The sequence below is a fragment of the Bactrocera tryoni genome, chromosome 1, assembly GCF_016617805.1.
Source record: "Bactrocera tryoni isolate S06 chromosome 1, CSIRO_BtryS06_freeze2, whole genome shotgun sequence".
In the NCBI taxonomy this organism is placed as follows: domain Eukaryota; kingdom Metazoa; phylum Arthropoda; class Insecta; order Diptera; family Tephritidae; genus Bactrocera; species Bactrocera tryoni.
The window spans coordinates 750,789-773,820 of NC_052499.1; the positions used below are offsets into that span (position 1 = coordinate 750,789).

Here is a 23,032-nt window from a genome sequence, read left to right on the forward strand (position 1 = left end):
TGTTTTGATTTTATTTTCGCATAACATAAGAAATTATTAGCATTTGAAATTGAAAATCTGTATAATAAATAAAGATAAACTTTGCAAGTGAGAAAGGATTAACAATGGCTTTTGCATTGAGAAAGTGTATTAGTCCTATGCGACACAGGTAAAAATGAATTAACTGCAAGAGTATTTCACTTATATGAATATTTTTTTAGACAAATATTTGTATTCACGCGTAACACATTGCAAAACTTATCTACAATGAAAGCTGATGTTAACTCGAAAGTCCCCTCTGAAGATTCTAAGACTCCTTCAGGCGATGCGGAGCTAATGATTAGCAATTCTTGTACTAAACGGCTACAGGAAATTTCAGAAAATGGTAAAACATTCCTACGTATCACTGTAGAAGGTGGGGGTTGCTCTGGTTTTCAATATAAATTTGATTTGGACTCCAAATTGAAAAGTGATGATGTTGTTTTCGGCGAGGGAAGTGCAAAAGTTGTGGTTGATAATCTATCTTTAGAATACTGTTCTGGTGCTACTGTCGACTATCATACGGAATTAATCAGATCTGGTTTTCGAATACTCGCTAATCCACAGGCGGAGCACGGTTGTTCATGCGGCTCTTCTTTTTCTATCAAATTAGATTAGAAATAACTATGAAAATATCGATGATAAATTGAGTTTTATTATGCTTTCATAAATTTCATATATATTGCCATTTATCAATTGTTATAAATGTTACAAAGTTACACATATAGTAATATAAATTATTCTGCTTGTTATTAAATATATGTTTCCTTTTTAATTTACAAAGTTTTACAGGATACACAAAATTTTACATTTTTCAAGTTACATACACAATGTGTATATATTAAGAAATTGTTCCAGTGATCGATAGTTGTCACTGCATAAAATTTCAGAATATCTAAATGATCAACAATTATCGTGTACTAAGTTAATTAAAATACAATCTTATATACTTGCGCACGTTACAATATTGAAGTACGGTATCTACCTTCGAAAAGTTTACAAATATTGTTTATCCTTTGAACGGTGTTTATTTGTGAGTTATATTACGGTTTCAAAGAAATTGCTTCTACTTTGAGGCGGCTAGTTGCTCACTTAAGTTAATTACCTGTTCCGTAAGCACACTAATTTGTTCTTCATAATTAATGCGTGTGGTAGCCTTATTAAAAACAATAATGAATATATAGTTATTTCTTTAAATATATTCTATTATTACCAAATCCTCCTCTAGCATTTTTAATGCCTGATTTATGCTTTCTATCTGCTCATCCTTTGAATTTAACTCATGCGTCGCATTTTCCAAACATATTTGAAAATGTTCCACTTCCGTTTCATATGAAAACATTCGAGATTCAGCCAAGTACTTAGATTTCAAAAGATGTTCAAATTTTTTACTAAAACTGTCATAAAGAATTTGTTCTTTTGTGGGCGGTAATGTCGGTTCCTTATATGAGTCGCGTGAGCTATTATTTATAAATTTTGTAAATTAAGACGTTTACATATATGTACATATATAAAAAAATTATTATTTTTTTGTATTCAACATTAAAAGGTGTGTTTTGTATACCTTTTTGCTTCCGCTGAGCTAGATTTAACTATTAAACCAGCTGCTGTACTGCTACAGCTACAATTGCTATACTCTGGAATAATAGCAGACGAGCATGGAATATTATTGTCATACAACCCATTTTTTGTCTCATTTAACGTTATCGCTTCATTGATTTTTAAAATTTCATATTGTGTCCGCCAGTGAACCATTTCTTTTTCCAGATTGCAAATGCGTTCTTCAGCTGTTGGTACTGATGTTGTAGATAATGTTGATTGATCATGTTGTTGCGCAGCAACATGTAATGGTGTATGATCACTACCAGAAGCACTCAGAGCATCTTCACTACCCAACTGAAAGAATATATATAATCAGTTACATATATAAATACACACACTTCTCACTTTTACCATACTAATCGCGTCAACGAGCTTACTTTCGAGCTCTGTGTTTCTCTTTTGCAATACTTCGAAATCTCTGCGGAAATGCTTTTCGGACTCTGTGAATTCTGTGTTTCGCTTTTCTAGCATTTTTTGCAAATTCAGCAAACGTTCACCCTGAATTTGAAGCTCATGTTCCTTGTCGTCAACCTTGAATGGAAAATATTATTTATTTCATATCATTTATATATAATGTAAAAGGCACTAAGATAACCATTGTAGTTAGTTCTGCATTTTCCATGATCTTCTTCTGAAGTTCTTCGAAAATTAGAGCGTCTTGTCCCATATCCCCTTCCCCAACTGTTCCAGGAACATCCCCTTTTCCAGCTATTGTATGTTTTCGTACATATTCTTTATCAGTTTTAATACGTCCCTCTCTCTTTGCAATTTCATCTTGAAGGGCCGCGACTCTGTGCTCTAGTTGCCTATTACGAAAACCTAATGAATCGACTTCCTGCTCAGATCGACGGAGTGCAGTTTCACTTTGTCGTAGTTGTTCACGTAAACTTTCTCCTTTTGATTGTTCATCCAAAACAGCATTTCGAAGTACACCAGCCCTGGCTCGTAGCTTTAGTAAATAAAGTAAAAATATTAATTAATTTAGTTAAAAGAATGATTCTTGCGCAGGGGCGTACTTTTGAGTATTCACTAGCAAGCTTTTGATATTTTTTATGTTGGGCCTCCGTTAATTCTGAACTACCATCCATTCTACTGAGCATGGTTAATGACAATATCGCACCCTGATATTTTACGTTATATGTTATTTCTTTTGCACTTTTTCTATGATATTAATCCTTTAATGATCTTTGCGAAACGAAATTTATCCATAATTTCCAGAAACATTAGATTTGTGATATTTCATTCCTTTCTACCAGAACATCGTTAATATCTATAACGCGCGGGTATCTTAGTAAAATATTTATTCGAATAATAAAGTTATTCTAATTATTACAATTCTTCCCTGATATAGTGTCTTTTATTTAATTCGTTTGGAGCTAATTTATGTTTAGCAGGCAACTAAGATCACCATATTCATTTTTCTTATCTTAGTTCAAGCCTATTGTGAACTATCCATTACATTGAAATGCAATTTGACATTTCGATAAAAATTGACGTTTCTTCACTGAAAGCTGCCGACTATTTTACAATCATAAACAAAAATTTACCGCAAAAACTTATTGAAATAAAATTCTCAACATAAGAAATGTCAGCGGGATCAGTAGACTTAAGCTCATATCGCGATCAGCATTTCAAAGTAAGTATTTAAAAAAATTATATTATTGTTTAACTTTTTCACTCCTTTGTAGGGCTCACGGTCTGATCAAGAGCGTTCACTCCGTGAATCGTGTACATTATATGTTGGGAATCTGTCATTTTACACAACCGAAGAACAAATTCACGAGTTATTTTCCCGTTGCGGTGAAGTGAGACGTATAGTGATGGGTTTAGATAAGTACAAAAAAACACCTTGCGGATTTTGTTTTGTTGAATATTATGTACGTACAGACGCAGAAATGGCCATGCGGTAAGTAAATTAATTCAATACTAGAAACGTTTTACAAAATTATTTCTTATATTAGATACGTAAACGGAACACGACTGGATGATCGCCTAATACGAGTTGATTGGGATGCCGGCTTTATTGAGGGGCGTCAGTATGGTCGCGGCAAGACTGGTGGACAAGTGCGAGATGAATACCGAACAGACTATGATGCCGGACGAGGAGGCTATGGCAAATTGTTGCAGCAAAAAATTGCACCAAACACCGACAATCGTTAATTTTGTGGTATTTTACCTTTAACTTTAGGATTTATACGTAATATACAATATAAACAAAAAAATTTATAACTCTTTTTTGCCTCCGCTTAAAGATGGACCTTTCTTAAGCTTTTTATGGCGTTTATTTTCCTTTTTCTTTTCTTGATGTTTAGATGCTTCATGGTAAGGATTTACATATTCAGGATTACGAAATTCTTCGTTGATCTCTTGAAATAAAATTGTCATCAATTTGGCAGTAGATTCATCAATTATGTGGGGAAAAGAGTTTACAAACTCATAACACCAATTCAGCATCAATTTCCATTCCAAATATTGTTTACCAAAAATTCTATAACTTATTTCTGGAAAATGTATAAGACTTTCGGCAGCTATGCAGCAATTTTCCATTACGGTGCTGACTGCATCCTGTAAATTACTATTTTGAGCAAATCCGTCCCGTAAAGGTTCATAGGCATATGATGTCATTGTAATATTACTGTCCCTGATAAGCTATGGTAAGAAATAAAATTGATGATTACTTGCTGTGTGAATTTAATTTATTTTTTTTATATTACTTGAAAGATTTGACCATAGGCTAGCTTTAACAGCTTAAAGTTTTTTTCATAATTTTCTGATGTGATCATGTTTTTTATTACTGTTTGATGCTCATTACGGCGTTCCTTAAATATCTTTGAATCTGTAGATTTTATAATTATTTTAAATCCAAACTATAAAGAATATTCACTCACAAAGACTTGCCGATAGCACAGATTTATTTCCTTCATTTTCCACTCCTTGACCATTTATTGTATGCTTATTATGCGCAATAATCAAAAAATGTACACAAATAACAGCTATTGAACGACTTAAGAACAGCATTGTACATCTGTACATATGTTAACACTACTTTTGGAATAGGCTTTATAATTATGATGACGCCTATGACTATTTATCTCCCATTCACAATAATTCTACACGTGAACAAATACCAACTTATCACGTTTTTGGCATAAAATTTAATTCTTTATCAGTATGCTGATTATTTCTCTATTCAACTATCACTATTCAGTTGATTAAGAATTTTTAAACATTGCAAACTCCCACGTTGTGAAACTTTTTTTCATTAAACTATAAACAATTTCCATTTACACATATTCGTATGTATGTATATTTATTTACGGATCAAGCAACTACAATATTTTCCTTTGTAACAGTAATATCTTAAACTATACGTCATTTTACATACATACATACTTATGTACCTGAACATACTTAAAATATTTAATGTTTTCCAATGTTGTTTGCCAAAGAACAGCTTAGCCCAGTGCCGTCGGGTTCAACGTTCAATTCCTTCACCTCGCCATTTTCTACAACCATTGAGAAACGTTTTGCACGTAGACCACCCAGCGGTGGTAGGTCAATTGTTAGTTCTAAAGCCTTAACAAATAAGCCGGAAGGATCAGCCAACATACGGACTTTACCGGCAGTATTGTGTTCTTTACCCCAAGCGGACATAACAAATGGATCATTTACAGAAACGCAAACGATTTCATTAACGCCTTGATCACTTTTCAACGAATCAGCATTCGACACAAACCCTGGTAAGTGGGTCTGAAAAAAAGACGTAATGAATTATCGTAAATTGTAGACTTGAGCTCTATATCCACCTTGGAGCAGCCAGGCGTAAATGCACCAGGTACTGCAAAGATTATCACTTTCTTATTTGATGTCAAATCCCCGGTATTTATTTTGTTTGCCGGCGAATCTTCAAAGAGATCTATTGAAGGGAGTTTGTCACCAACCTACAAATACAAACCAATAGAAACACCAATAAGAACACACTGTAATATAGTATTTTAGTTTTAGGTAACTGTAATATAATACATAGGTCGATATTACCCATGACCTTGAATAAAGAAATCTTCAACCGAAATAAGAAATCAATTTTGCATTGGAATGCTTTTCTTCTACGATTGTAATAACATATCATGTATTATTAAAAGTTATGTAATAACATAATAAAATATATTCAATTTTTCAAACACTTTAGTAAACTTTCTAAATTGTAATTTTTATAACAAACCTTTATTGGAGCCATTTTATTTGCTGACTTGGAAAACGCACGAACCAAATTCCTTGAAAATTGAGGAATGGCAACGGTACAGATACGCGACTGCATTTTAAAGTTTTGTGATATGTTTTTCACTTTTCGTCTACTTTGTGTGCTTCGATTCGTAAAATTTCGCGGTGACAGTTGAATGAAAATTCATCCAGTACTGTGGGGTAGTATTAACAAATATGTGTTATAAAATATTGGTGGATAGAGTTCTAAAACCTTTATATTTTACTGAGCATTTATGTTTCAGATGGAATTATCTTATACTGAACAATAATAACGAACTTAACAAAGAAAAATCACGCTGCTCTTATTAATAGGATAACTCACCACACCAAAATCAGTAAGTCAATTAAAACTGATAGTCAAATGATAAGTCTAATTTTTTTGTTGTAAAACAAGGTGTGATTTGAAAGGAAATCGATCGCGCATAGTTTCCGCGTGGTGTATCTGCTTTATTAAAATAAAGTTCAGGGAAGAAGTTTTATTTCAAGTTGGTTTGCGTAATGCCATTCGTACTAGTTTTCTACGGTAAAATATAAATACTGAGTGGGCATATTCCTATTGTTGCATGTTTACTTTTCAAACTTCTCTAAAGAAAAAAAATCACAACGACAATTTTAGACAATACTTTAACCGAAGTGATTTTTTTTATTATATGGATACGTACTCAAAAAAATATGGGAAATACCAAATTTTTTAAAGTTTTATATCCAACGTGAAAAATAAATTCTTTCAATTTCCATATAACTTTATCAAATATAAAAGAAATTTATATCAATTTCTACTTCGAAACTGCAACTGTATCGATGGAGTTTTCTAATTTAAACAAGTAATAAACTCTCAGATAAACGTTCAATATCGTCCACACTCATTTGTTTTAAATTCGTTTCAAAATCGGTCATAAAAGCAGTAACCAAGTTGTCAGCTTGTGGTTCATTATAGTACTTTCGAAACGATTTCTGTAGGATCTGCGACCATAAAATAAAATTTGTTAGTATGATACATTAACAATTTAATTTAATGTTTTTATCCTTTTACCTCTCGCAATCCTTCTATTCGTGGTCGCATCACTACCAAATTTAGTTTACATCCTTCATGTAAATTTGGATATGCGGACACAGTATTCTCATCTTTCAATGTACGTCCAAGCAATAGCAATTTTTGCTCTGGTAATGGTATATTCAATTTACTTTCAATTTCCTTTTTCATATCTGATATTAAAGTATGCGGCTCGACCTATGAAATTAATTTTTCGTTATAAATGAATTAGATTTGCATTACTGGACCTCACGTCTAATGTAACGTCTTGTCCTTTTAAAATCTTTATTGTTATCTGCATGTTTTATCTTAAAATAAAACAAAAATTACTAAATATTAGTTACTATTCCACAAAAAACACTCCAAACATATGATAGCGCCGATGAGAAAAATTTATTGTGAACTAAAAAGTACGACTAATGCCACGTTTCCACTCGCTCTTAGTAATTCCTTGATGTTATCCAGTAATTATTTAACACATATAAATATGGCAAAATTCTGGTCTAATGCAGTCAGCCCCCTCAACACGTCGGTTGTTTTGTTGAAAAACACTTATTAACTTAAAAAATTCTGACAGTTAGTATTTGAATACCAACTACATACTGAAATAGGTGGTATTGTGGACAGTAAAGAATCAAGATCAAAAAAATAAAATAAATAACACTTCATAACTTAAGTATTCTTTATTACGTTTATAGCGTCCTTGCATTATAACAGTAATTTTTACGTTTAGAACTATTTTCGAAATAAATTTATATAAATATATGTGGAATTCGAGAAACTCTACTAACAATAGTATTGCCATTGTAATTCGCTTCCTTTTTCAGCAGTTTCTTCTCTTTTATCTTTTCGTCATCATAGTTGCCAATTACTGTCATTATCGTTGGGCCTGCTGTATTCATATTCTTCTACATTTGGTCAGTCTTCATTTGGCTCTCTCTTTTTGATTGCAACGTAGCGTGTGTGAAATTTATAATAATTGCAAGTTATTTTCTTAAATTTTTTAGTTGTTCTAACCACAATTTTTTAAAAGTACATAGTGGGCGTGATTGAAGGTGAATTGTTAAGGAATCATATCACAGGAAAATTCATATATTGTTTTGAAAGTATAAAGTTCAAAGAAATTACGATTTTCTTATATTGCCGATTCCCTTTCGTGTCTCGTTAAAATCGGCTGGATTTTCAAGAAAGAAATTGTGAAGTGAGAAGTAAACTATTTGTGGTAACTTTTATAGACGTGCGTGAAAAAATATAAAAACGTGTTAAAGAATAAATATTACAAATTTTAATAAAAAGAAATATTGAAAAACGTGAATTATGAACAAATGATAGGCGGGTGTATATAGCTAACAGCGACGACAACAACAGCCAAAAAGTAACAAGAAATTGTGGCAGCCCTAATCGGAATATAATTTTCGATTAACTACAAATTCTGCCTAATTATAGATGTGTGTTTTTTTGCTTTAGTTTATTCGTTGTGCATATGCCTTTAAGAAATTATTAATTGATGTTTTCAAATATAAACCGGGGCAAGGAAAAATTTAACCGCTTGTTTCAGTTGCTGGTGCGTATAATATTTCATTTATCTAAAAAATAAGATTGTAAACTTTTCCGTAATCATTTCTATGACCACTTTTTGCACTTGTCTACCTTTCCTTTAACTCAATGTTGTTTTCTCTATTACAATCTTCATATATTCGGCTTCGGTCGCCATGCGTGTTCATGATTGAAAAACGATCGGTCGTTCTATATATTTGTTGCTTTATTTGGAAACTTATGTACACAACACATATCCATATGTATGTATTAGTGGATAGGACTAGCCGATCAGTTCTTCTGTTCAGCAGTCATTTTATTTCAGTCTTGTTTTCAATTGTTCACATAAAATAATTATTGTCATGTACATAATCTGAAAATTTTTCAATTCCCAATCCTAAGAGTAAAACCTTGATGAAAATAAACGATTTTTAAACGTGAGTTTTAGATTATATGCCAATGAATTCTCCCTAAATGTTACATATTATGCCTAATAGACCGCATAACGAAAGTTTTGTACAATGCCAATAAGAAATCATTCTGATATATAAGTACTTATGGTTACTTCAAGGGAGCCCAGTCTAAACTTAAGTTTTTGTATATAACTGTGTTTTTTTAGATACATAAATAAATATCACTGAATACTTAAAAACAAAAGTAAGCTAGTTGTGTCGTTGTTGTTTAATATGATTTTATTTTGGTTGAATTTCACCCCTTACCTTTAAATATGTAAAATGTGTTCTCAAGCATCGATACGTGACAGAAAAATTGCATTTATAGAAAACAAAATTGTGTTTTTAATTCTGTTTTTCAATGCATATACATACATATACATATACATATGTATATATAAATCAACAACCAAAATAATTTTTCATTAAACAAATTAAATACAATTATATTGATAAGTATTATTTAAAAATTACGAATAAGTAGACAAAAACGATCTAGCATGTTAGTTGACCTTAGCAGAATGGAGAATGGAGCTAGCTGTAGAATCTAACTTAACGTTATCTTACAAGAAAAATATTTTATCCGACAACATATGTACATATGTGCATTAATCTCTTGATGAACCTTGGCCAAGAAAATTATTATAATATTTTAATTTAGTTAAGTTTTACATACTTAACACGTCTGATAAAGATAATGTTCAAGTTGTGGACGTAAATATCAAATCCTCCTAAGTGTTTGTCACTCTTGTGAATCACAAGCCAATCTTTACAAAGTTCCTAGTGTCTTATAAATCTTACTTCAGAACCACAATCTTTCTATTAGAATTTTCTGTCTTACTTGAACCCTTAAGAGCTTTTGACAGATGTTACTTCACAGTACTATGTTCGTGATTTGTAACCCAATGTTATTGATATTCATAAAACATCCTTCGCTGGTCGATGTAACGGGGTAATCCGCTGATTATACTTTGTATTATACTTTGTTTAGTTATTTTTACTATCAAAACACCTGATTTCAATCCGCAAATTGGCTCTCAATTTATATTTTCTTGATTAGAGTGGTTGATCGTATCAAATCTTTGTATAGATATGATCGTCAAAGTGTCAATGACGATTGTCGCATACAGTAATGTTTATGTTCAAACGTTCAACAAAGATCACTGTATCCAATTTGCAATAGTAATATGTATTATTTAGTGGCGCTACAAGCAACCAAGCTATTATAAATGTAATTTTTGTTAAAATCTATCTAATATGATTGCAATAATTTCAACCCTAATTTCTCGTACTTCTAATATAACATGATCTAGAAAACTTTTTCACTTGTGAAAGTGATAATTAAAATAAAATGGAGTTCAAACCTTAGAAAATTTCCAATTTTATAATTCGACATATTTATATCACAATCCAACCCAAATTACTAAATATGAATGTCTTTACTTTTTTTTAACAATACTAAATTATTCGAAAACTGATTTAATACATTTGAGGTACTCACAACCCGTCGTAAAGCATCGTAAAATTGTAAAATTGTAAATTTTTACACTTGTTTAAAAAAATTGTTGTTGGATTTCATACAAAAATGAGTTTACACATTTACAATTCTCAATGCTATATTTTCGAATCGTTATAACTTATAACTTTATGAGACTTGTGAAAACCCTAATTATATTACAAACGATCAATTTTATTATTTTTAACGGAGACACATGCATTTTATTAATAAAACTAGTTAAATTTAGACCTTCTTAACTTTTAACTAACAATCTTTAATATTACTTCTAATAAAGTTTTGTTATTTTCTTTTTCTCATCTTTGCAGAAATAACCTCACATCTTCATCAAAATGTCAAAAATTAAATGAATTTAATGTTCCGCGAATGTGAATGCATAATTAAAAATAACACAAGAGACCTGTAAAAATATATGTGTTATAGCCTAATGCGAATGTGAATGTAAATGTATGATATAGTTCTTATAAACAAATTCTAACGGAAACAATAGTAGTAGCAAAAAAAAAAAAAAAAACAAATAATAATATAATGCAACGTAAACACATGGACAAAAATTTTCATTAACAGAATTATTTTAGACGAGTAAAACAATGAAAATACAATCGACAAAAAGTTGTTCAAAAATTACTTGCAAATACATTTGTAAATACAATAACTAAAATAATATGGATACATAAATATGTATATGAGGATTTTATACTCAGCTGCCAATAAAGCGTGCTTCACTAATTAATAACATCTACATTATATTTAAAAGGATTGGATAAAATCCACATAATGATGAAGAAATTCTATACATAAGCTGAAGCTTATGTCAATTAATATAGCACATGTCTAAAGCATGGATTATTTTTGAAGTACACTGTACCCGTAAAGGAAGTAGGGCGTGAAAGTACTTGCATGCATTCATTCACTGGTGAAAGAATTAATAGCAACTTATTCCTTTAGCAATGTTTTTGGAATTTATCGTTTATTTTTCTATATAGAAGAATTTTAACATACAGTTTATTTAAAATTGTATACCTTCTTTATTTAAAATTATTATCAATATTAACAAAACAAATAATCAAAACACAGGAAAAAATCAGGAAAAGGAAGCGAAGTATTATAATTCAACATGTACAGAAAAATTTAATAACTTTTAAATTTAAATTTTGTGATAGCTTCTTTAGATTTTTGTACGACTTCCAATTGTTTTTAGAGCGGACCATAATTTTATCTATTTTCCCACATACTTTCCTTTTCTTGTATAGTATCACCATAATTTTCCGTTCTACAGAGTTGCAATACACAGATTAACTTTAACTTTTCTTCCTTTTATTACAAAACCAAGGTGGTTATTTATTTATCATAACAGAAAAAATGATAATCACCTTATTTTGCCAACTCAAGACAAACAAAATATCATTCACGTAGACCTTATAGAAATAATTAACAGAAAACCGAATAAGCACAACCTACTGTCATTAAGCATCGTTGCACAGTGACTAGAGATTCAAACCAATTTTATACACTTTGAATTAATTCGATAGTTGCGTCCCTTACACTGCCTGCAATGTATGTATGTACATACATATGTATGTATGTTATGTATACGGAAGAAGAACGCTTTTAAAATATGTTTGAAATAAAATTTTGGTTTGTGCATTCCCAAATTAGTTTTTGGTCCTATATTCAATATAAATTTCTGCATTAGCCATATTTAAAATTCTATATTAACAAAATGTGCAACAATCGAATTGTTAAAATTTTGTGTTTTGTTTTTTGGTATTCATACTACATATGACAAAATATTATTTTGTTTTTCGAATAGATAAATTCATTCAAAATGCGTAAAGGAATCGTATAACCAACTAGAGTCGAATAAACATTGTGCAAATGTACATATGTATGTATGTATGCCGTAATTGTGAAATGCTGAAATACTTCATAACACGGTTATTTACATAGATGTTATATGCACACGCATAATATAGTTGTACATACATACATCGATAAATGTAGTAAATTCGTATGTAGGTTCACATATTTTTGCGCTCTTTTGGGGTTTCTCTCAGCCTTAGAAGTAAAGAAACTTTACATTTATAAGTATCTACATATGGCTTATTAAAATGCATACGTATGTATGCATTTTTGTATTACAGATACAATGCTAGAATGCTTAAAATAACGTGAAGCTAATAGATACGTTAAGGGAATAGTGTAGCAAACAATATGATATGGATACCTATTCTGAAACAAATACGTACATGCATATTCATTTGTATGTAAGTATGAATCAAATGCAGAAAAAATACATTGGTAGTGGGCAGCGCTCGGTGCTACGTAGAAGGTAATCAATGAGTCGTTTGTAATGCTTTGCTGCTTACTTCACTTATTGCTTGCACACATAATATAATACATGTTTATATATACAAACATATCTATATGACCATTGATTTCTGGCGGGTTAACAAGAGTTGGGCAAAATGTTGTGTCCAAGAGGTTATAACATCGTTATAAGATCGCACCTGTTTGTCCACTACACGAAGTATGCGTGAGATATTTTGTTTTGTTTATATATTCTTACATTATTATGTCTTAACGGTTTACAGCATAATTTGATTTGCAGTCTCTCTCGTACGCTTTTCGGATAATCTTATTTCATTTGTTATGAAAGTGACTATCTTCATTACCTTTACAATAAAATCTTTTAAATATCCGTTAGTCGTAGTGTATTGAATGCCAGTTTGTTGATATTCATTCGGCATGTTATGGTGCATTTTTGTTTCAAGATATGGGCTTACATTTTTGCTGTGTGTTAAGTAATTTTTTTTGTTACTGTTGTCGTCGCTGTTACTATCGTAAACATTGTTTAAGGTTTTTAACGCTGACAGCAGCTCTGTAATAATCGCCGTTGTCGTTGCCGTCGTCATCCTCATCATATTGATCAACTGCACAATCAATAAACCCGTATTTGTCTACGAAATCGTCACAACGATACCAGTGAAAAGAGAATTCGCTTTTAGCAGCATTAGCTGGTCTAGCTGGGACGTTATATTATGGATAATACTGCAAAAACGGTAGCAGCAGCGACGACGCCGGCAGCAGCAAGTGGTATTATGGCAGCAACGACGTCAACATCGGATATAAAACAGACAGACGGCATTGTTAACAATAATAATAATAACAACAATAATACAACAACAACTACAGTGACAACTAACGGGATCAAAGAGAATAACAGTAATAATATATTAACAAATGTAGTGGCAAAATCTTCCTCATCATCAGCATCACTAACAACAGTGGAGTTACCAATCGCCGTTACAGGGTGCAGTAGCAATGCTAACATGCCTGGATTGACATCATCACCTACAACCATTTCAACAATGTTAACGGCGGCATCAGCAGCGGCGACCCAAAATATTAGCGAGGTGAGTTTTTCGCTATTCTACACATAAGAGAGCGAATTTGACACATTAAACTAAAACATGTAATTAATGTAATAAAATATTATTTACTCACAACTGAAGTAACTTTACCTAGAGTGCCTCGATTGTTGTTGTTTCTAAAATTGTTTGATGTATTAACATTTTTTTCGGTAAAACATAATAGTATGTCTGTTTTTAATTTCTTATCCTATGTAAACGCATGTTTTATGTGCATTTAGTAGCAGTCAATAACTTTACCAATTTTTTTTGACTTCATAGATTTAATAATAAACAATGAATCAAATAACGGTAAATACGTTTGAACATATACGAGTATATACAAATTAATTTAGTATGTTTATCATCTCAAGTTATGCAAGAATAATCGTTATGCAAATTTAAGCCAATTAACTATTTAAATAAGTCATTTAATGAATTATCTCCCTAGATAAACCAAGGTAGATATTTTTTGAAAACAAAAAATTCAGAGATTTCAACAATCATAAGACCACCCCATTTAAAAAAATCTGAAATTTTGACTTCAGATTTTGGATTGAAAATTAGTTTTTTCCGATATTAAGTCAATATAAAGAGAAAAAACATTTCAAATTACAAAAAAAAATACTGTTGTTTGGGAAAATGAAGGTAAGTGTACAACAAAACTTCGTGAAAAAAAGAAAACAACTTTTCTACAAAGATAAAAGCGAACACTGCGTTATGTGAATTTTTCACATAAAATTTGAGGTTAATCAATAGAAAAATTATGGATATTTTCTTTGCTTCCAATTTGTTTAACAGTTTCATTGCTTCGACATCCATATAAATCTTTATGTAATAACTACAAAAACAAAAAACGCAACACTCACAAATACAAAAGCTTTCTTATAAGAAGATTGACTGTTCAGTTTATGTGCCAGATTTATGCTCTAGAGATCCGATCTGAACAATTTCCTCGGAGACTGCCATCTTGAAAATACTTTGTCAAATGAAAAAAGTGCAAAATTTGAAATTTATATTTCAAAAACTGAGGTATTTGTTCGCATATATACAGACAGATAGACTTAATCGACTGAGCTTGTCCCGTTGATTATTTAAACATATACTTATAAACATTTTATAGGGTCTCCGACGTTTTTTCTGGTGTTACAAACTTCTTGGCTGTAACTACTATATGAAATGTATCATAAAAACCTTAATTGTATGAAAAGTCCTCAATAAGTTTAATGTATGCACATAAAATCTCATAAAATACTAAAGCAATGTTAAGCAAAGCACAGTGTGAAAATGAAAGAAATCTGGTATACAGTGAAACCTCTACATCTAATAAGCGGTCCCCTCTCTTAACCGTACAAAAATTCTGGAACCAACTTTAACCGTTAAGTTTTTGAAACAATTTCCACTCTAACAATCGGATACTCTCACAACCGGACGCGGACACTTTTACTAACTTTTATTTTCGTTACCTTTCATAAGAGGACCCCTCTCGGTAACGGACATGAAAATTTACTTCTTGAACGAAAATGTAAAGAAAATAAAAAAATTATAATAAACGGACGCGAAATGGACAACGAAGATCAATAATTGAAGTACACAATTGTGGAATAGGTAACACACCTTATGCAAAAATGTGAGGACTAACATAAACAAATGTTAAGATGTTATGGGACCTATATGTAACAATATGTAGGTTTTAGCATGATAAGGTCAAAAATTATAAATCGTTTTTCATCTTGCATTTAGACGACTTTTTTTTAATCGACGAAGTTTTTAATACCGAAGGCAATAATATTGACATTATCTCTAACGAAAAGAAGAAGACCTAAACGAAGTACTATGTACCCAGAATGAGGGTCAAATTAAATCACATTGTGAAGTAATAGAACAACTTCGGCACATTAAAAACTCGTTAGTAATGTCGTTACTAGATTCCAGTATGCCAAAACTTTGGAAAGCATATTGAAAACTTTATAAAACAGAATCAAAGAAAGTTGCGACAAATTATGGTCAAAGAAATTTTGAAAACCAAACGAATTTATTGTAACTATGATAAATCTCACAATAATGAAATTATTGAAAAACATTAAATATCAAAATTATATTACCAAGAAATCTATTTTTTTAAGGAAAACAATTTATCTTATATATGTATATAAAAGAGAGTCGTGTTTGTTACACCATTTATAAATCAAGAACGGCTGAACCGATTTGGCTGAAAATTGGTGGGGAGGTTCAGGGTAAGGACATAGGATACTTTTTATCCCTTTATGTTAAAATTCAATACAGTTCATAAATACAAAAATTATATTTCACATCATAAGCATTTGCTCAAAATTCATGTAAGAATCATGTGATAATTTTAGTAATTCAAAAATTGAAAGAAATAAGTAAAAATTTGGATATCCATACATGCTTATAATATGAGTTATACTGATTTTGCTCCTGAACCAGGCTGTTTTTTTTAGGACGAACCCCTCAGATATATTTAATATCATAACAAAAAATGGAATTGACATTTTCGTCGTCAAGGCATTGCGGATACTTTGGTAGATTATGGGCGAAGGACGCAAATACATTCATAACAAACCAAACGCGATATTTAGCATTAAAATATAGCGGAATAATTGGAGTGTTGATATAAAGGTCTATTATAATTTGAGATATACAGAAATATTTTCGAAGCATTGCACAGAGCAGTGCAATATTTAAACGGGAACTACGAAGTATATGCGTACAATTTCAAACTGATCCTTCCTAAAAAATAATAAAATCGCTAAATATTGGGAATAGAATAGAACTGCAACCAAATACACAGTGCAATGAATTGAAACTGGCTCATTAATCACTCGATGGGTAATATACCACGTGCATCCCAAAAGACCAATCCCATAACCTTGCCAGCCGATTTTTTTTTGTCTTTCCACGCTTGAGAACCTTTTCATAATATGCAGTCCACTAAGCTGACTATCGATTGGACTCGGGTGATTTCACTGGTGAACAGCTCAAATTCAACAGTATTTCCCCCAAAAACCAATGCTTTATTAACATACGAAATTCTTTTTGATTCATTTTAAAACTAACACAAGTTGGTTCACCAACAATGCTATATCTTCTTAACTAAGAGTCATAATCTAAATAAAATAAATCATATAGATGGTATTAGTAGTACTAACTATGTGCCAGCCACAGTAAAAGGTGGACGGGTCCTCTAGTATATACATATTTTAGAAACATTTTTAAGCGAACAAGAATTGTGGAATTGTCATAGTCCGGTTGTTGGAGATTTCTCTGTAGTATATTAGATTAAATTAAAGAATGTACAAAAACTTTGCATGGCGAAGTCTAGGTATTTGCTGCCATCGGCGTTTTTTGCATGCCCTTTTCTCTTTCAGTGGCCTCCGTTCCTATTGAACTGGTTGTCGCAGCTTTTTTCGCTCGAAAGATGGCAGGTTCATTACTTCTAGGCCTATGTGCACAGGTATCCATGTTATTGATATGTGACTTGACTCATGAGAAAAGCAATACGTTCTCCCTGATAGTTTTTTCTAAAATAATCTTTGTACACTTACTGATGGTATAGACCACGCCATGAGAAAACGATCCTCGTAGCGTTGGACTTGTCAAAAGCTTTTGACACTGTTAATCACACAACGCTACTGCAGAACATCGAACAAACTACGCTCCCTCCAGGACTGAAAAGGTGGACCATGAACTACCTTAGCGATCGTCAATCATCCGTACTGTTTCGAGGAGAAAAATCTAATCTAAAAACAAAGAGCTCGAGCTGCCGCGAGAAACGTGAGTGACCCTTGCGCAGCTTCGTTCTGGATATTGTAGCAGGTTAAACCCCTATTTGTCCAGAATAGACCTTGACATATCCAACATATGTCCTGCGTGCAATGAGTCTCCGCATGACACTGGCCACCTCTTTGCATACCCTGCCAACCCCACTCATCTGACACCCTTTTTCCTTTGGCCCGACCCCGTCGAAACAGCACGTTTCCTGGGCTTGCCGTTAGGTGACGTCGACGACAACTTAGATAATCCTTACCATCCTAACGGGGACTAGATAATCCGTTAAAACAACAACAATCGCAGCTTGAAATTCTGAAAAGGGGCCATGGGCCACCTGATCACTAGACTCAATACAATGTTCGGAACAATCAACTAATTCATGCATGGATAATGTAATTTATAGAAATGCACCTCGACTACCGCTGTTAGGAAATCATCATAACAATGCTTTTTAATGTTGATTTTCAGTTTCGAAAATATAAAATAGTCACATGTTGATAGATCAGGTGAGTAATTATATTTTTAGTTCAACATAAAATTTTATAAAAATGGAACAATTGAAAGAGGATTAATGTATCTTCTTAATGCTGCAGATAACGCTGCATGTGTTCGTTTTTTTTTTTTTGTTGGAACTAACACCAACATTAATGAACGAAACCTATTACATACACAGATAGACAGACAGACAAAAGTATTAGACACTGTACATGTTATAGCTAATATAAGCTTAAAATAAAATAAAAAAAACGTTAACTTCGGCTGCATCGAACCTAATATACCCTAAGCTATATGCTATAGTAATCCGATCTGAACAATTTTTTCGGAGATTATATTGTTACCTTAAGCAGTAGTCCATGTCAAATTTCGTGAAGATACCACGTCAAATGTGAAAGTTTTCCATGATTCCGATCGTTCGGTTTGTATTTCTTCCGATATTACATTATTTCTATGAACAATAACTCATACACTCAACACGAAATTTGGCCTGAAGATATGTTGTCAAATGAGGAACGTTTCCCATGCAAGGCTTTTGATTCCAATCATTCAGTTTCTATGGCAGCTTTATGCTATAGTTAACCGATCTAAACAATTTCTTCAGAGATGATATTGTTGCCTTAGAAAATAATCTGTACGTGCAAATACCACGTCAAATGCAAAAGTTTTCCATACCAGCACTAGATTCCGATCGTTCAGTTTGTATGGTAGCTATATGCTATAGTTAACCGATCTGATTTTCTTCGGAGATTACATTGTTGCCTTAGAAAATAATCTATACCAAATTTTGTGAAGACACATTGTCAAATGTGAAAGTTTTCCATACAAGAACTTGATTCCGATCGTTCAGTTTGTATGAAGAGAAAATTACGTTTGCAAAATTTCAAAACTATATCTTAAAAACTGAGGGACTAGTCGTATATGTATATGCAGACAGACGGACGGACGGACAGACAGACGGACATGGCTAAATCGACTCAGCTCAATATACTGATCATTTATATATATACTTTAGATGATCTCCGACCTTCTGGGTGTTACAAACTTCGTGACAAACTTAATATACCCTGTTCAGGGTATAAAAAAAAACATACATTAAATGTTAGTTTTCACGTTATATTTCAATAAACAATATTCTATATATTTATTATTGATAAAAAACTTTTAAACAACACTAAAAAGTTCAAAAATTTCTTGGACGAAAGTTTTTACCACTAACTAGTATAAGAAGGTTACAGTCGCCTTATGGAAAGAAACCGCCACAATACATACTTTCGATCATATGTGAAAATGTGTCAAAATAATTTACCGTTATTTTGTATTTTGCAAAGTTAAGTAAAAGTGGGTCGTAATAAGAAAACGAAGAAACGACAGAGGAAGAGAAGAATAATCGTGAATTTATTAACTAGTGGAAAATCCATAAAAGATGTGAGCTCTATTGTTTCAAGACCGTGATCAACCGTTCGCAGCTTTTTAAAACGATTCGAAGAAACAAGCACATACAAAACTGGCGGACCTTGCAGTGAGACAAGCAAGTGAAAAATAACAAAACAGAATCTTTCAAAATTACAGCATAATTAACTGAAAATTTGGACATAACAGAAAACACGCACAGTTCGACTCGTGCTGCTGGGTTTGCCGCAAAAACCTTGCATAAGTTAGACAAATTAGAAGAAACGCTACGTTTTTTTCAGACAGCACCAATCGAAAAGCATTTCATTATGGGAAAAGTGTTATTCTCCGGTGAAAGTAAATTTAATATCTATCGCTCAGATGACCGTATTTTAACATGGTGGTAATTGGCCACTGCAGGCGTGGGTAATCTCAATTTCATAGATGAGTATATTAAAAAAGAAAATTACTTGGCTATCTGAAAGGTCAATTTGAAAACAGCATACGGCTGAGATTGTACGGCTTTGGCTTATTTATAATATGCCCCATTTACTTCGGACACCTCCCCAGTCACAGTTTCTTGCAAACAAAATTTAAACTTTGTATAAAAAGTTATTTAAAATACGATTGTTGAAATTGGTGATTACTTTTGTTTAAGGGGGTATTCTGGTCTAGAAGCATGAATTTCAGGTGGGAAAAATTTTTTAGACTACCCTATAAAGAAGACTCTATAAAAATTTCAAGTAAATCAGTCCAGTAGAACCTGAGAAATCGTGGGTATCGTTCCGAAAAAGTCAGTTTTGAGAAAAAGGCGTTTAAAGTTTAGGAGACAACTCTAGTGAACACGGACGCCACGTCACAAAATCGGCTGTATCTCCGAAAATAAGTCGAATTTTGAAGAATCCTTCCAAGGTCATATTTTTGAAAGTCTAAACTTTCAAGATATGCAAAAAAATCGATTTCGTAAATCTAATATTTAATACATGTTTCTTTTTTATATTTTGAGCATAATTCAGGTATAACATGTTCAGTGGCGAATACTTTTGTCCATCTGCATACACAGTGAAACTTCCCAATACGGACAGTTGTTATTCCCAGGACACCTCCCATAGCCCGACAAATTTTAAAAACACAACGTTTATCTAAATTTTTTCATACAATATCGATTCGGATAGTCGGACAGTACATTGTAATGAACGGACATGGACAAAATAATTCGTTAATATTATCTCTGATAAACGACAAACGTTCGTAAAATGTGTAAAGAAAATTGTGTGCAATTTGTAGTTCCCGTTTTTTATACTTTTGCAATATGTTGCTACACAGTATAATAGTTTTGTTCACCTAACGGGTGTAAAAAAGCACTTGGAAATTGTAATTAAATTCCCCGGATAAATCAAATTTCAAAAAAGTCTATTTTGCTAAGTTGGTAATTTCGTGTACGGAATCGATGCGAATGTTGGAAAAGGCTTACGATCGAGAAATCGTTGAAAAAATGTCTTGTTCTGGACGACTTCTTCAACTGATGAAAATATTAAAGAAGTGAAGGATATGGCAAGAGAGCTTGACATCTCTCGCGAGTGGATATTTTAGGAATGAAACGCGATCTTGTTCCACTTGTCCCGATAAAGCTGAATTTTTTTAAAAAAGAGTACGATTGTGACATAATTTACAGCCAAAAGCACAGTGAATACCATCGATCACCCACCGTATTCACCAGATTTGGGTCCGTGTGATTTTTTCTTATTCCCCTAACTGAAATTGCCGCTCCGCGGAAACTGTTTTCAGTGGATCGAAGAGATAAAACAAAATTGGCAGAAGGAGCTGAAGGCCATCCCAAAAAGTGCTTACGAGAAGTGTTTCGAGGACTGGAACATAAGTGTATCACATTTGGAGGATATTATTTTGAAGGCTACAAAATAAATATGATGAATGATTCAATATTTCGTGTTTTATTTACAATTTCCGGGTACTTTTTTGTCACAATATGGATATGCTAGGTTCCGTGGTAAAAAATTACTAATTGCCACGCCCCCATCCCTATTAACCAAAAACATATAAAGTACCATAACTAATCACTAAATTGAGATATAAAACTGTAATTTCCCATAGGGGATCGCAAAGCAAGAGGCACCTGTGGGCAAAAAACTTTTAAAAAGTGGGTGTGACCACACCCTCAAATAAGCTTAATGTACACATCTCCCAAATCACTGAAGTACAACAACCAAAGTCGCCTAGATTAAATATTATACAAACTCAAAAGTGTGAAAATTGATAAAATCGTATGACAACTCCGCTCACTCCTCATATAACGGTACTGTTAAAAAACTCTAAAAGCGCGATAAATCAATAACTAACTACATATGTCAGAGACATTAAAATTTGACGAAAGGTGTGGCACTTCCCACTTTTAGGTGAAATCATATATCTAGAGACCCGAACGACCGATTTCAAACAAATTTGGTACGTGCCATTTGTCCGACATTCTTATGTTACATTGTGAAAATGGGCTAAATCAAACTGCAGTCGCCTACTTCTAATATAATACAAATTAAAAATCCATTTGAAATTTTCGCTTTTCAGTATACAAATATTCCTCACTTAATACTTATTAATTTGTGGAATTGTGCGAAATTGGCTCGCATTTATTAGTTTAATAGAAATATAGTTCTGAGTTGCAGCTTCTGACTTTGAAAATACATTTTAAACACACTTTTTGTCACGTTCCATATGTGAACAGCTTCAAATCCGGACAAAAATGCTGCGACGGTGGGTGTCTGGTTATGAGGAATTTCAATGTATATAGTTTTTCTGATATTTGGGAACTCTAATCTAAAGATTAGTGCAGTTATAATAGTATGCTTAGTAGTTTATGGCAAAAAAAATTGATAAAATCGACCCATTCAAATATTAGAGATAAAAAATGATAAGTTTTGCTAAGCATAATATGATTTGGCGTAGAAAATGAAAGAAGTCAACTTCTACTCAAACTCCCATATACTAAATACGATGATATCCATCCCCCTAGTTCGTACTTTTCCCTTGTTTCGTGTTATCGGGAAATATGCGAGGTGACTTAATGAACAGAAGGATTCCTAAACTAAATATATTCAATAAATGATGTCATACCTAATCTTCGTCTACACCCTTCTTTAATTTTTAATACATATATATAACGGATGTCTGTCTGACCGTCCGTTTGTCTGTGCAAGTAGTAACTTAAGTAAATATTAAGATATCGTGATGAAACTCGATACACGTGTTTCTTGGCAAACATCCTTTTTTCGCAGACGAGTTCGTAGATAGGTATAATCGGACTAATACCACGTCTAAAACACCATTAATCGAAAACCTATAAATTGCCATAACCAAGCCGCTTACAGATTTTATGTATATATTTCCTAAACTTCCCACATTTAGGCGAAAATCCATAGCTCGGACCTACTCTACTGATTTCAACCAAATTTGGTATATAATATTATTCTGACATTCCTACATGTGAAAATAGGCATACAAAAAC

At 32.3% G+C, this 23,032-nt stretch overlaps 7 protein-coding genes across 14 annotated transcripts in view; 3 read left to right on the top strand and 4 right to left on the bottom strand.

Moving 5' to 3' along the window:
• Positions 1-777, top strand: LOC120782714 (iron-sulfur cluster assembly 2 homolog, mitochondrial). The gene is made up of 2 exons (XM_040115135.1): positions 1-148; positions 201-777. The coding sequence occupies exons 1-2, from the start codon at positions 105-107 to the stop codon at positions 634-636; spliced, it is 480 nt and encodes a 159-aa protein (XP_039971069.1). The 5' UTR covers positions 1-104; the 3' UTR covers positions 637-777.
• Positions 654-3,110, bottom strand: LOC120782709 (protein phosphatase 1 regulatory subunit 21). Its single transcript, XM_040115127.1, has 7 exons — positions 2,954-3,110; positions 2,637-2,890; positions 2,216-2,569; positions 1,972-2,151; positions 1,583-1,914; positions 1,232-1,478; positions 654-1,174 (listed from the first exon to the last, which is right to left on the bottom strand). Exons 2-7 carry the CDS (start codon positions 2,718-2,720, stop codon positions 1,085-1,087), a joined length of 1,287 nt encoding a protein of 428 aa, XP_039971061.1. The 5' UTR covers positions 2,721-2,890; positions 2,954-3,110; the 3' UTR covers positions 654-1,084.
• On the top strand, positions 3,111-4,009 carry LOC120782715 (nuclear cap-binding protein subunit 2). 2 transcript variants are annotated; one of them, XM_040115137.1, is made up of 4 exons: positions 3,111-3,256; positions 3,309-3,526; positions 3,582-3,787; positions 3,933-4,009. In XM_040115137.1, the coding sequence occupies exons 1-3, from the start codon at positions 3,206-3,208 to the stop codon at positions 3,778-3,780; spliced, it is 468 nt and encodes a 155-aa protein (XP_039971071.1). In that variant the 5' UTR covers positions 3,111-3,205; the 3' UTR covers positions 3,781-3,787; positions 3,933-4,009. The 2 variants fall into 2 exon arrangements, with proteins under 2 accessions (XP_039971071.1, XP_039971070.1); XM_040115136.1 differs by lacking the exon at positions 3,933-4,009 and having other exon boundaries at positions 3,582-3,846.
• Positions 3,843-4,802, bottom strand: LOC120782712. Of its 2 annotated transcripts, none has more exons than XM_040115132.1 (3): positions 4,515-4,802; positions 4,335-4,456; positions 3,843-4,269 (listed from the first exon to the last, which is right to left on the bottom strand). In XM_040115132.1, the coding sequence occupies exons 1-3, from the start codon at positions 4,651-4,653 to the stop codon at positions 3,844-3,846; spliced, it is 687 nt and encodes a 228-aa protein (XP_039971066.1). In that variant the 5' UTR covers positions 4,654-4,802; the 3' UTR covers position 3,843. The 2 variants fall into 2 exon arrangements, with proteins under 2 accessions (XP_039971066.1, XP_039971065.1); XM_040115131.1 differs by having other exon boundaries at positions 4,509-4,802.
• A 101-nt stretch (positions 4,803-4,903) lies between these two features.
• On the bottom strand, positions 4,904-6,011 carry LOC120782713 (peroxiredoxin-5, mitochondrial). The gene is made up of 3 exons (XM_040115134.1): positions 5,843-6,011; positions 5,427-5,561; positions 4,904-5,370 (listed from the first exon to the last, which is right to left on the bottom strand). The coding sequence occupies exons 1-3, from the start codon at positions 5,936-5,938 to the stop codon at positions 5,041-5,043; spliced, it is 561 nt and encodes a 186-aa protein (XP_039971068.1). The 5' UTR covers positions 5,939-6,011; the 3' UTR covers positions 4,904-5,040.
• Positions 6,012-6,591: 580 nt separating this feature from the next.
• LOC120782716 (ubiquitin) lies at positions 6,592-7,287 on the bottom strand. Its single transcript, XM_040115138.1, has 3 exons — positions 7,170-7,287; positions 6,917-7,114; positions 6,592-6,846 (listed from the first exon to the last, which is right to left on the bottom strand). The coding sequence occupies exons 1-3, from the start codon at positions 7,215-7,217 to the stop codon at positions 6,700-6,702; spliced, it is 393 nt and encodes a 130-aa protein (XP_039971072.1). The 5' UTR covers positions 7,218-7,287; the 3' UTR covers positions 6,592-6,699.
• Positions 7,288-7,857: 570 nt separating this feature from the next.
• The window catches only part of LOC120782706 (serine/threonine-protein phosphatase 2A 56 kDa regulatory subunit gamma isoform), a 29,357-nt gene continuing 14,182 nt past the window's right edge, over positions 7,858-23,032 (top strand). Inside the window, exons 1-2 of one of the 6 annotated variants that reach the window (XM_040115118.1) lie at positions 7,858-7,971; positions 13,280-13,836. In XM_040115118.1, the coding sequence (XP_039971052.1) occupies positions 13,462-13,836 (375 nt within the window). In that variant the 5' untranslated portion in view covers positions 7,858-7,971; positions 13,280-13,461. Of the gene's footprint in view, positions 7,972-8,173; positions 8,292-8,320; positions 8,481-10,849; positions 10,868-12,763; positions 13,837-23,032 lie in introns of those variants that run through there. The other 5 variants (XM_040115120.1, XM_040115121.1, XM_040115119.1 and 2 more) reach the window with 5 other exon arrangements.